Genomic DNA, 14203 nt, shown 5'->3' with positions numbered 1-14203 from the left:
TGTAATATGTAACCAGTTACTTCTAAAAAGTAACTTGCCCAACACTGACCGCAGTGCAGCATTTCTCAACCTACCGCCACATCTCAAGATTCCTTTCTCATCTTCGAACAATTTATATTGTCTCATCCATTCATCAAAGTGTCCTTCTTGGGCCAATTGTGACCGAGCCTTTAATATCCACAACCTTTCAGCTTCTGCAATTTCCTCTGGCCCCCCAAGGTCGATGACTGAAGTGTGGAGATAGACCCCACCCTGCTCTTGAGTATCTTAACAAAACGAATCACATACGCTGTTACTTGTAACAATTGAGTCAAGGTGCTGTAGTTTTCCCAATCACTTGCTGTAAGCCTTTATCTGAAGTTGAGTTACTAGCAAACAGGTTGTGTGTTACTCGATCCTTAGTCATCATTTCTACAGCACACTCTACAGGCATCGTTAACTCCTCATAGGTGTTCTTCTCCAAACTAGCTGGGCCATTCCACCACAACTCATTGGTAGCCATCTCCTTAACAGCAAGACCTCTGGATGGAATATCAGCTGGGTTGGTCTGACCACAGCAGTGGCTCCAGTACTCTGGCGAAATTAATTGACGTATCTCAATGACACGGTTTTGTACGAATTGTTTCCACTCCTTGTTGTGGCCTCTAATCCAGAAAAGTGCAACTGTTGAATCTGTGAAGCATCTGGGAGGGCCAAGAGTGAGTTGAGAACTCAAACCTTGTGACACAGTACTAATCAACCTTGCTAGAAGGAGGGCAGACAATAATTCCAACCTCGGAATTGTTTGGGTCTGTGTTGGCACAACTCTGGCCTTGGATGTGACAAACCGCAAGGACTCTCCAGCACTGGTCTTTACCGACAAGTAGATAACAGCAGCATATGCTCTTAGTGAGGCATCACAGAAACCCCAAAGTTCATAAGAGGTTTCTTCTTCAGTAGTGCTGTCATGGCTCAGACATCTTGGTATGGTGATGACCCATCCTTCTTGTAACTCGGTGGCCAAGCACTGCCACTTTTGTAGAGTATCTCCTGTGAGTAACTGATCCCAATCAGCCACTGCCTCACACAGCTCCTGCATGAACATCTTAAAGCGTATAGTCACTGGGGTAACAAGTCCCAGTGGATCATAAAAACTACTCACCACAGAAACCACACTCCTCTTAGTCGGCTCTATCTTGGCAGCGAGTTTTGCTACCTCTTCAAAGCTAAATAGGAAGTGGTCTGATGTGACATTCCAGAAAACGCCAAGTATCTTCTGTACACCTGGTCGAGGGGGGACAGTGTGGTCCAATGGTGGAGCTCGCATATGTCTCCTCTAATTCACCACTTTGTTGTGGGAAGCTGGTAGTTGGTGACATGCCCTCTACGTCATCGATCTTGTTCTGTAACTGCTGGGAATTTGTAGTAAACTTCCTCAAATTGAATGAGCCTTCTTTCAGTATCTTCTTAGAGGATTTAAACAGTTCATATGCTTCTTCGTCATGGTTAGCCCCACATACTAAGTTGTCAACATACAATGACCTTAACAAGCAACTCACTAAGGTTGGATGAGTAGAGGTAAATCCTTCCAGATGGTGTCTGATCGTTGCATTCAACAAAAAGGGGCTAGATGATACGCCAAACACTACTCTGGTAAACCTGAGAGCAATGGTCTTAGGATGTGCCTCCGTGATGCTGGCAAGCCACAGAAATCGCAAGGCGTCACGGTCCCTTTCCTCTATAGCGATCATAAGGAACGCTTTCTCTATGTCAGCAGTTAAGGCAACTCGGTACGAACAGAATCGGATCAAAATGTCAAATATGTTCTGACTGAACTTAGGTCCTGTGTAGAGGCAGTCATTCAGTGATGGACCTCTCGACCTCGCGGAGGCATCATATACCACACGTAGTTTAGTGGTATCTCTGTCACTCTTCACTACCGCATGGTGGGGACGGTAATGTGTTCGTCCTTCTTGTGTCTTCTCTGATCTGGGGACCACCTCTACAATTCCCCTTCTAATTTGATCCTGAATGGTATTATTGTATTCCTCCAACAGTTTAGGAGTTTGCTTAAGTCGCCTAACAAGCCCTTCAAGCCTTCTAATACTCAGAGTGTAATTGTCTGGTAAGGGATCATGAAATTCCTTCCAAGGGAGACACACCTCATACCGTCCATCCTTGAAGGAGATATTCTTCTTGAAATTGTCATGTACTGATTCCTCTGCCCTCGTTATCCCAAGTGATTCTAGTTCTCAAAAGGAGCGCAACTGTTCATTCAGGCACTGGTTGCCCACCAAGGACGCTGCATCAGACAATAAGGTGTGGGTGATCAGGCTTGTAACTGGAGTCCCTGTGAGAATTGATGGAACAGGTCCTGACAGGACCCAGCCTAACTTAGTCATCATGGCTACGGGGCCAGTAGCACCACATTTAACCTCCAGTTGCTAGTGTCCAGTAGTAATCACTCCCAATTAAGAAATCTACTTCTAGTGGTGAGTCTCCACTTGAGTCAGCCAAGTCAAGTTGTGATAAGTGTTCACAGTTCTCCAAACAAACTGAAATAGGCTGAGGTGATATAGGTTCACAGATATGAGGAACTACCAGTACGCTGAATTCTTGATTGGTTCCATGTTTCATCTTCATCCCTACATTGACAGCTTCACACAACTTAGAATCCCTCTTTGCACCAAAGGTCACAATAGACAGACGCTGTAAATTCAGTGGTTCAAGGTTAAGCGTGTTCTTCACCTTACGACTGATATAGGATCTTTGACTATGGGGTGCCGTTTGTACCAAAATTGTACAAAAATGCCTTATTTATAAACTATAACCATACTTTATAAACCAATGCACTACTTATAAATCATGAACATATACTTTATAAATCATATGCATGATTTATAAACCATATACCTGATTTATAAATCATTGACATACTTTATAAACTATAACATTGATTTATATAAATTATACATGTGATTTGTAAACTATAACACTTATTTGTAAAGTATAAACACTGATTTATAAATTATAATATTAATTTATATATCAATATACTACTTTATAAATCATGTGTATAGTTTATAAATCATGTGTATAGTTTATAAATCATACACATGATTTATAAATCAATAACATACTTTATGAACCATACATGCATAATTTATAAATCAACATTATAATTTATAAATTGCACATGTCACATTAATAAATCATAAGTATATTTACAAACCATCATCACGAGTGACTTAGTTTGGTTATTGTTGTATTTTATAAATCATTGTCGTGCTTTATAAATTTAACACATACTTTACAAATCACATGTACAATTTACTTTTGTAAACTAATACTATGATTTATAAATCAATAGTGTAATTTAGTAGCCATATGTTGTTGTTTAGTATCGATTGTTAGAATTCATATCAATATTGCTTAGATGTGCATCAAATGGAAATCATTTGTGGCATGTGATCCAGCACAGGATTCAGCAAACTTAGTACAAGCTTTGGCAGCTGTTGTGAACACTTGCACTATTGAGAGCAACCCGGCAAAGTGGAGTATCACCATTACCAATGCCCCTGTCATCGTCATGGGTAACTCCCCTGCCAGTAATTCCACTAATTATGCCACTCTTGCTGGCTACTCTTACACGGTGTAGGATTTGGGCTCAAGCCAGTCAGTGACAACAGTGGCATAATTGGTGACAACAGTGGCATAGTTGGTGGGACCACTGGCAGGGGCATTGGTAATGGTGATATACTCCACTTTGCCAGGTTGCTCTCATTAGTGCAAGTGCTCACAACAGCTGCCAAAGCTTGTACTAAGTGTGCTGAATCCTGTGCTGGATCACATGCCACAAATGCTTTCCATTTGATGCACATCTAAGCAATATTGATATGAATTCTAACTATTGATACTAAACAACAACATATGGCTACTAAATTATACTATTGATTTATATATCATAGTATTAGTTTACAAAAGTAAATTGTACATGTGATTTGTAAAGTATGTGTTAAATTTATAAAGCACGACAATGATTTATAAAATACAACAATAACCAAACTAAGTCACTCATGATGATGGTTTGTAAAATATACTTATGATTTATTAATCTGACATGTACAATTTATAAATCATAATGATGATTTATAAATTATGCATGTATGGTTCATAAAGTATGTTATTGATTTATAAATCATGTGTATGATTTATAAACTATACACATGATTTATAAGGTAGTATATTGATATATAAATTAATATTATAATTTATAAATCAGTGTTTATACTTTACAAATAAGTTATATAGTTTACAAATCACATGTATAATTTATATAAATCAATGTTATAGTTTATAAAGTATGTCAATGATTTATAAATCAGGTATATGGTTTATAAAGTATATGTTCATGATTTATAAGTAGTGCATTGATTTATAAAGTATGGTTATAGTTTATAAATAAGGCATTTTTGTACAATTTTGGTACAAACGGCACCCCATATTTGACTGCCACTGTCTAGGATAACACGCACCTTCATGACAGTTGCCGGGTTATGTGGATTGTAGACATTGGCCTGTGCCGTCTGGAGGAAGACTGACTTATCTGTACACGCATACATTGAAGCGGATGTAGGTACTGTGCCAGTAAATGTTGCTGCATTAGGGTTAAGGGTGACCTGACTGCTCCGATCTGACTTCGATTGTGGGGGTTGTTTGGGTGCATTCATAGTACTGGCTGTTGAGGTCGTAGTAGTAGTATCACTGGATAATGGTGGAGGCAATCCCTTTGTGCAAATACTTCTGTGATGTCGACCATTACAATTTGAGCATCTTATTAGTGAACGACAGTCACGACCAAGGTGACCTCTTTTCAAACAACAAAAGCAACGTCCACCCCTTTTCAAAATGTCCTTCCGCGCCTCCACCTGTGTAACTGTTGTGCACGCATTTGACGGGTGTTGTTGTCGACAGAAGCAACATGATACTGTTGTTGGAGCTCGGTTGGAGCTGCACTAGATACTAGAGTGGTCGCAGTGGGTGGATGCAGATCTGCAGGCTTCCGTTGTGGAGCTGGTGCAGGTTTAGGATTAACCCTCTCTCGAGGTTCTATCTCCTCTTCCACCAGTTTCAGGAAAGGAGTCAATTCAAGATTAACTCCTGTCAGCTTTCTACTAATCATAAGCTGCAGGTCAGCTGGTAACTTATTCAATAGGACTGACGAAAGCCAGCCTCCATATGTACGTAGCTGAATCGACGCCCAGTGCACTCAAACTTCTCATGTGGGACTCTACAAAATCATGAAACCTATGTAGAGCCTTCAGGTCTCGTGAAGAGTGAACTGCTTCAACATTCATAAGAATCTCCATGTGTTTGGCCTTGATATGCTCAACATTACCAAATCGCTTCTTCAGTATAGCGACAGTCTCTGTGTAATTGGCTGACGTCAGAGAAAGCCCTGATATGGCTTCTTTGGCAGTGCCAGTTAATAGCGAGTTGAGGTAATTGAATTTGTCAATGTTTGACAGTTCATTAACAGAAGATTCAAAGGACTCCCAAAATGTGGTCCATGTTGTGATGTCCCCATTAAAAGGTCATAAGATGAGCTTTGGCAGCTTCACCTTCTCAACTGGAACTGGTGTACGACCTGGCTCTAGTGTATCGGTGGATGCATGCATATTGAATGCCCTGACGCACTTATCAATTCTAATCATTGCTGTATAGATCCCCTCCTTATAAGCATCAGCTTGTTCAATTTCAGAAGTCAGTTCTTCCTCTGTAACAAGGCCTAGCATTTCCCCGTCCAGTGACTTAATAGTCTCCAGCTATTCCTGAATACTAAGTTTTAATTGTAACAGCTTCGTAATGTCAGGTGAATCTTTGCCAAGGATTCCATCAATTTGAGTTACAATTTTTGTTGCTGATGCCTTATGCAGTTGTCACCACTCCTGGGAGGGGGGGGTGGGAATACAGGGGATTTGACAAATCGTGGTGTCAAATTCCCCACTACTGGGGCAAAATCGGCTGTCAAATCCCCACTATGTCCCCACCCCCATAGTAGGGGATTTGACAACACCTCAAGGATGACTAAGCACATATTTCATGCATGCGACTAGTAATAAACCTGCCCTGTAGCTAGTAAAATTATAGTAGCAAGTGTGATTTTATTGTTTAGAAATGCAACTACCGAAAATCGGTCAATGAATTGGACAACTGTCAATTGCCCCAGGGGTGGGGATAAGAAACAATGTCAAATCCCCACCTGGGGTATGGGGACGCCCGGGGGTGGGGGGGTGGGGCATGAAATTGACAAGTGCATTATGTCCGGCGCGTATTCTCTTCTTTCGGGCTCATTCACTCACTCATCAGCACACCTGAAAGTGACAATGCGAGAAACAACTACAAAATTTTAAAAGTTACTAGCCTTTCCTGGTACCGTTAAAGTCACCACGGTACCACAGCTTCAGCGTTGTTGGTCAATATGGAACGGCCTGAAGTTCGACGCGAATCTAAGAATTCAGCAGGATAACGTCGTCCCGGGTTTCGGCGCCATGTAATAATTCGAGTAGAACTCTAGCGACGTGTATCCCGACTGTCTGACAGTGGTATCATTCACACACTGTCACTAATTTCTAATTCATTAACACCAAGAGTTCATAATATATATACTAAGGAGAGTATCCTACTCTCATATACCCCTGTAGAAAGGCGTATCGTGAAGTTATGACGTAACACTTCTGAGTTCGCCCGTTTTTCTTTGTATAATTAATGATGTCATTAGTTGAACATGGTATCGATTGAACGCGTGCCTATACCAACGTCGCTAGCAACCAAATTAACTCCAGCTCTAAGCGTTTCTCACCCAACTACAATCGTTCCTTCATGGGTTAATACCGCTTCGTAGGCGTTTCTTACTAGGCCATTCGCGAATACGGCTATCCTGAGCGTCGCAAGTGTGGAACGGTGCTAACGATTTTTGCAGTTTTACGGCTTCCTGACGTCACAAACCACAACATCTTGTCGTTACGTCATAGCTTCACGATACGCCTTTCTACAGGGGTATATGAGAGTAGGATACTCTCCTTAGTATATATATTATGAACTCTTGTTAACACTGACCACAAAATATTCACGTGCGGATTACATAACATGTATATTGCAAAGAGTCTAGTCTCTAACAATCTATACTGCAACTTTTCCTATGCAAGACTTAGTATTCACCAGGGATGCTAGAGCCCCCTGGTGCCCTCTATAATTACCTGGTAAATGGTGAAATTTGAGAAAGGTTTCAACATCCTAAGCACCTCACTCCTGATTGTGGTTGCAATCACTGGCCCTATGCATGAAATGGTCCGGTTCTAATAATTTTGGAACAGCAACTTGAATAACATGTCAGGCCATGGCCAATTAAATTAGCAAAGCTAGGAATGTAATTATAGCAAAGCTAGGAATGTAATTATTTAAAATAATTCACGTCAAAAAGGCAAGTGTACTCAAATTTTTTTTATTTTTTATTTTTTTTTTAGTGTACTCAAATCAGTTTAGAGAGTAACAAACACAATAGCCAGAAAGCCACCCACACTGTAAAAATATTAGTAGTGAATTTCACTACTAATTTCTGACACAAAATACCCACTATTTTTATGTAGTGACATTCACCCTCACTACATGGACACTACATGGTAGTGACAGTCACCACAAAATTAGTAGTGAACATCAATGCACAAAAATAGTGAGTATTGTGGCAGACATTAGTAGTGACCTTTGTTACATTTAGTAGTGACCTTCACTAGTTTGTTTTTACTGTGCGTGATTCCGGCCCTGATTCCCTCAGACAAGCAGTGTGAGCATAACAGCAGGGCCTGATTAATCACCAAGACAAATATTGTCCTGACAAACATGTGATTGTCCAGTGTCCACAAATAGTATCTTAGGCATAGAGATGAAATGAGTAAAAGAACAATAAGGCTAAACGCAATAAAGGACTGCTGAAAAGTGGTCAAACTTATAACTATATCAGAAGGAGTATATAAGGTTTAAAAATAAAATTTGGTAATATTCTTATAGAGCAATCAGCAACATTGACAGTCTGCTAGTACAAAGAACAGTCTGTGAACTGTACTTTAGCTACATCCTTTACACTTCTACTTTGTACTGTTGTCTCACCATTGTGCCAAACATCCTGCTGTACCCAATTTGAAATCCATACATTTTCATGCACTAACCCATAAAATTGTTTCTGAAATCCATTCCCAAATAGTTCATGCAAATCATGCTTTCCAGCCCCTGAGATTCTATACAACCTGACAATGACTGTTGTAACAGAAGTGTATGACAAAAATGAGTGACCACCGTATGAATCCTAAGAATTTTGCACTCTCATTGTGAAATCCTACAGTCATTTTCCTGACAGAGTGAAAAATACTTCAGGGGTATATTTAAAGGATTTCCTGGGGTTCCAGAAATTCTTTCTAAAAATTTTAAATGTGGGGAACTTGCATTGTTCCTCAAAAGTGGATTTAAGGAGGAAATTGATATAACTCTAATAGAGCAGCCGAAACTATTATAGATTATTCATATCTTATTATGATGTAAAAATATCTTAACATGCACAAATATCTTAACATGATGCTCTAAGCCATAATGTAGGACTCGTATATATGTAGCATCATTCTGATAGACAAACACAACTACGTCACTTAATATGAAAAGATGTTAACAGTTACCTATACAACCATACCAAGTCTATTGGATTTGACTTTGTACAAAACACAAATAATGTAATTCAAATGCCAGCCTTAATAAGAAATAACATACTTGATTAACATACAAAGAAACATTATTGCGATGTGATTGTGAGTAGTGAGCAGGTTGTGACCAAATCATCATTGGTGTCTGTGATAAACTTCCCTATTGTTCCTCCAGGAAAAAAGATCTTGTTCTCTCCAATATAGACTGATCTACCCAGGTAATATCCATGAGGAATGTCTCCAACACAATCCCATGATCTGGTATCAGGATTGTAGAGGTGGATCAAAGGGATCAGTTTCCACACGACTGGTTTTCCTACTTCTGGTGCTTGCTCAGTTAAGCGTACTCCTCCAAAGGTGATCAGCCTCTTATGATAGATGTTAATTGATGGTGAGGGATATGGCAAGTCAGGCAGCTTTTCCCAGACTTGACCTGCATTTGCATCAGTATTGTTCTGTAGTAGAAGTGGAAGTGAAGCAACCACGATACTTGTCTGACTGCAATCAAACTTGTCAAAGCCAACAGTGATATACAATTTGTCATCTACTAGCAGATGACCTGGTTGATTTACGACATGCGGTAATCGTTCAACTTCTGTCCAGTAGGAGTTAGAAAGATGGTTTTTGTCTATATGAAGCACCTCAACAACCCTGGTCATAATTCTAAAAGCTGAAGTTCCTGTAACACCTCCAGCTACAATGACTTTTGACCGGTAGTAAACTGCAGCACAGTGGTGACGTGCAGTTGGCATCTCTGGGTATGGAGTGAGCCACTTACTGTACTTTTCATCCCATAAGAACACTTTATTGCTTGATGTCACTCCACCATTACCTTCAGCTTCAATCCCTCCGATAGCTAATAATTGCTGTAAAGCAGGTATGGATACCAAAGTAAACTGGAAACATGGAAGAGCTGGTAATGCTGACCATTTGTCTTCCTTTGAATTGTATTTGTAGGGATATGGTAGCCCACCTTCAGCTCGTAGTGTAGTAACATAAACATTTTCATTCAGTTCAGCAATGGAAGTGATGTAGCTTGGTCTTGGTAGGTCATCACACTGTTGCCATGTCAACTTAAGGGAGCTCCAGAAATCTAAACTTGCTTTGCTGATAGTGACCTATACATTATGCACAGATAGTTATCAATAAAAACAAACATTTTAAAAGTAGGCATGTATGCATACACTGCAAGCTAATGAGGTTGAAAGCTAATTCCTAATCATTTTACATACTTCATCCACCAAAATTTGGTGCATGGATATGTATAAATCACCCCATGGAATTTTCTGGCCCATAATTATTACTAGGCATGAGGATTTTACATATGTTCATAAATTGAGCATTGTACTATATGTTTCTGAGCAGTAATCAAAAACCACCAGTTATGATAAATGCTCATTATTTATACCATCATCTTTGGTGGTCAATTTATCAGTTTACTGCTGTATCAGACCAGTAATTTTTCAGCATTAGTTGGTTGTAATATTAAGATATTTCATTTTATAATCATTTTTTCTGCATTCATGTTTCAGACTTCCTGTATTCACAGGCTTTAAGCCTTCTCATAGGTCCCTAGTGGGATAGCATTCACTGAATGTGAATGCTTTTTAGAGCAGCATACTTATGTGAATGTTCTATTAAAATTTTTGTCTACTAAAATTGAGCAAACAGCAGACTTTCTTACTGCTATATAAAACTTTAAAATGCCACCAAAATGTCCATTTCCCACATATTATCCCCTGCATAAGCAGAAATTTTGGCAAGCAAAAGATTTGGCGCTTACTTATCCATTTGGCAAGGGTTTTAAATTGGTAACGTGTGACAGCTTTTCATCTACAAACATTTAGCTCTTTGATAGAATGGAAGGACAGAGGATTATTTAATCAATAGTGCAGTAGCTATCAAAAAGTAAGCAAACCGATTTGGCACATTCTCCACTCAAAATCTCTGCTAGTATGGTAATGTGGAAGAAGGTTAAGCGAAGGAGAGCTTAAAGTATCATGTTTATGCAGGGATCCTCCCAAAATTGATTAGTGCTACCTAAAATTCCACTTTTAAAAATCATCCTAGAGAAGTCTCATGCTACGAAAATCACCTTTATGGAATAATATTAGTCCATTTAAACTTAAATAGTTATAATTGCCGCTATGAAACAAGCTTTGGTAGGCACAGTCTGCATTAATATTGTATGTCTGCTGTCAATGTTGACAATAGATATAGTATATGTTTCCACAATACTCGGCTGTAGTCCCATTCACTTTCACTTCGAAGAAAGATGAAGCACACTGCATTACGAAACTCCACTTGGTTGCACGTATCTTTTAAGGGCCTTCTTCCGCTACAGCACCAACCTTATGCCTCACAACATGTACTATGCTTACTAGGATGTTACACAAGCATTTAGGGGCAGGTACTTATACACTACGAGAGATATAGTACAATAGTACTGTATAGTAAGGACAATGAAGGTTTTGAGCATGGCCCATGCATGGTGAAATATCACCCAAAACCTGTCTTGATTTCCCCTCACATCGACATGATAGTATTGGTTGAGTGAAATCAAGCAAAAAAATTAATAATGTTCCTTCAGATTGAATCGAAACATTTTTGTCAAGTTGCTATATACTCCAAAAAAATTAATCAATGGAATTTTCTATTGCCTACCTAAATGATGTGTTCAGTCAAGAGTAGCAGCTACGGCACTACTTCTCTCACAGAAACACTTCAAAATAAGTTTGAATTCACTTAAAGAAGAAACCTTTAGCATATTGATAACCATGCAATACATGCATCTTATTCTTCCTTACCATAGCAGCCATCAATCAACCACACTACAGCTTTCATCTCTGGGAATAACAATGTTATTGCACCAACATATTGGAATACATGTGTTCTCATGGTGAGCTATTCTCCATTGTAGACACTTGTCTTGCCACCACAAAATAGACTGCTTGTAGAATGGTATGTGCAAAGCGGTAAGAGTGCAGAGCAAACACTGGAATTGAATCTTTATGTTGCAATTACAAGTCATTTACTTCAATATGAAGTTACAACATAGCTAGCTGCATACTGTACATGAGTTATACCCTATAGAGGCATTGGTCAATAAATTCACACAGGGATATATTATGAATTCCACCAACTTTGGCTCAACACCACAGCATTTATGAAGCTATTGGTGATGAACCACCATACATATAGAAATTTCTACTGGCCAACAGCTGGAGAGAAAAGTGGATAACTTCAAACAGAATGCAGGCGGACAAACAGATAGCTATATTCAGCTATATACACCACTAATGTTAGTTGATATTAACACAAGTTAAACATTCCTTACCTGTGATGTGGTTGTGTTTAATGCTTGAGACTGCAACTCCAGTTCTGATAATTTCTTTTGTAAATTTTCTATTTCTGTTGTTTTTTCTGTTACCTCATTTTGCAACTTGTTGAGAAGCAAATAATTCTGCAACATATCCTCAGGTAACGTACTAGTGTGTTTGCTGTTAACTATTAGTGTCTCCAGCTGATCACATACTTCTTCAGCATTTGGTCTATCATCAGAGAAATTTTCTAGACAGCTCACAATCAGGGGAACTGCTACATCCTCAATCTGTTTGGGCACTTTGCCAAGATATTTGGCACGTCGCTCAACTTCTGATCGAGCAGTAAGCGTACGGCTAGTTGCATCAATAAGTACATTTTCTGAAGGGGTAGGCCATTCATGCGAGAACACATGTAACATGACACACCCAAAAGAGAAAATGTCAATATCTTGCTTGTATCTCAGCAGCTGGTTGGAGGCTGCATTAAGAGCTTCTGGAGGCATGAAATCCTTAGTTCCTGGTGCCAGGCTCATCGGTGTACGTGCATTAGGATCCAAGAAACGTACTGTGCCGAGATCTGCGATTTTTGCTTCCATTCCTTTGGAAATTAGTATATTATTGCTTGATAAATCGCGATGAATGATGGGCGGGGTTCGACTGTGCAAGTAACGGAGGCCAAGCACAATCTGGTGAAGAGTAGAGAGCTTTAATTCGAGTGGAATGGTTGGATTCTTTCCCAGCAACTCAGTCAAACTGCATTGAAGCCGTTCCATCACCAAACTAGGAACCCTGGTTCCAGGTGGTAAATACACACCCAAGAATCGAACAATATTTGGGTGACGAAACTGGCTACTTCGCTTGCATTCGTTTACAAATTTCACCTTTAGCGCTTGAAATTGTTCTTCGTCTACTTCCTTGAAAATGGAGTGGATTTCTTTAACGGCCACAACCGAACCTTCCCATTTAGCCTCCATAATGTTACCATAGGCTCCATGCCCAATGACTTTGCCAAGCTGGATATTAGGAATTAGACAGTCTTTTAGTGCTCCTAGCTCATCGATTTCCATTATTTACTGACTTCAGGCTGACAAAAAAAATACCATCGCCGATTCTATAAAACGCAATTGGGACTCCCCCTTGCATAAGAAAAACACCCTCGTAGCAAATTCACGTAAGGGAAATTTTAGTCTCGGGCCCGCGCTAATAAAGCGTGAGCCCGGCTGGACCCAGATACAGTGAGTGCTATCCCACTAGGGACCCTATTTTTTTTTGCCTATTTATTTATTGATTAGCAAACACCCAACAGGGTTTTTACGCTAATGTACAAGGTACGTACACATAAGTGCCTAGTTTAAGTTACAATAACATAAGTGCCTATAATTTAGGTTACAATAATGATTAGTACTAAGTTACAATAAGTGCTAAGTTACAATAGGTGCTAGGTTACAACTAGTGCTAAATTACAGTAAGTGGTAAGTTACAATAAGTGCTAGAATTACAATGAATACTAAATTACAGTGAGGGCTAAGTTACAATAAATACAATAAGTGCTAAGTTACAGTTATAAAGTAGGAGTAGTTGATTGTTTAAATGTTTCAAGATCAATGGTAGATAGATTAGGGATACATAGATCGTTCCAATGGGGAATAGTTCTGGGTAGGAATGAATAGAGATACGTGTTTACTGAAGACTGTATATGATTAAATTTCTGATCATGATGGGCTCTGGTAGCAGTTTGATTTAATGATGGCAGACAGCGATTTGGGACCAATAATAAATGATTAACTATCTTGTACAATAGGATGAGGCGTGCTTGCTTTCTGCGTTCTTGTAAAGATGGCCAATTTAGTTCATTTAACATGTCTGTGATACTGTCACGGTGGTGTCTGTTCCAAGGCTTATTTAAGACGAAACGAGCAGCTCGATGTTGAATCATTTCAAGTTTAGAAATGTCATTTTGGTGGTGTGGGTCCTAGATGGCACAACAATATTCGATAGATGGTAGCAGAAATTGTTTGTAGGCATATTCTTTGAAGTGTTTATGACAGGAATGTAAATTTCGCTTTAGGAAACCAAGTAATCGATTTGCTTTAATGATGGTAACCCGTGAGAAGCTAGGCCTGTGAGTCAGAAACACGTATCTAAAACTGT

The 14203-nt window shown here is 39.3% G+C and overlaps 2 protein-coding genes across 2 annotated transcripts; both read right to left on the bottom strand.

Moving 5' to 3' along the window:
- Nucleotides 1-310: 310 nt before the first annotated feature.
- On the bottom strand, nucleotides 311-5774 carry LOC136264977 (uncharacterized). The gene is made up of 7 exons (XM_066059741.1): nucleotides 5601-5774; nucleotides 5255-5531; nucleotides 4908-5175; nucleotides 4515-4848; nucleotides 2415-2688; nucleotides 1264-2224; nucleotides 311-1205 (listed from the first exon to the last, which is right to left on the bottom strand). Exons 1-7 carry the CDS (start codon nucleotides 5772-5774, stop codon nucleotides 311-313), a joined length of 3183 nt encoding a protein of 1060 aa, XP_065915813.1.
- Nucleotides 5775-8650: 2876 nt separating this feature from the next.
- LOC136265024 (uncharacterized) lies at nucleotides 8651-13175 on the bottom strand. The gene is made up of 2 exons (XM_066059783.1): nucleotides 12067-13175; nucleotides 8651-9847 (listed from the first exon to the last, which is right to left on the bottom strand). Exons 1-2 carry the CDS (start codon nucleotides 13117-13119, stop codon nucleotides 8819-8821), a joined length of 2082 nt encoding a protein of 693 aa, XP_065915855.1. The 5' UTR covers nucleotides 13120-13175; the 3' UTR covers nucleotides 8651-8818.
- Nucleotides 13176-14203: the final 1028 nt, after the last annotated feature.

This window comes from Dysidea avara, chromosome 8, assembly GCF_963678975.1.
Source record: "Dysidea avara chromosome 8, odDysAvar1.4, whole genome shotgun sequence".
NCBI classification, from domain to species: domain Eukaryota; kingdom Metazoa; phylum Porifera; class Demospongiae; order Dictyoceratida; family Dysideidae; genus Dysidea; species Dysidea avara.
The sequence above is the reverse complement of the archived record's forward strand: the minus strand, read 5'-3'. Positions and strand labels throughout refer to the sequence as shown.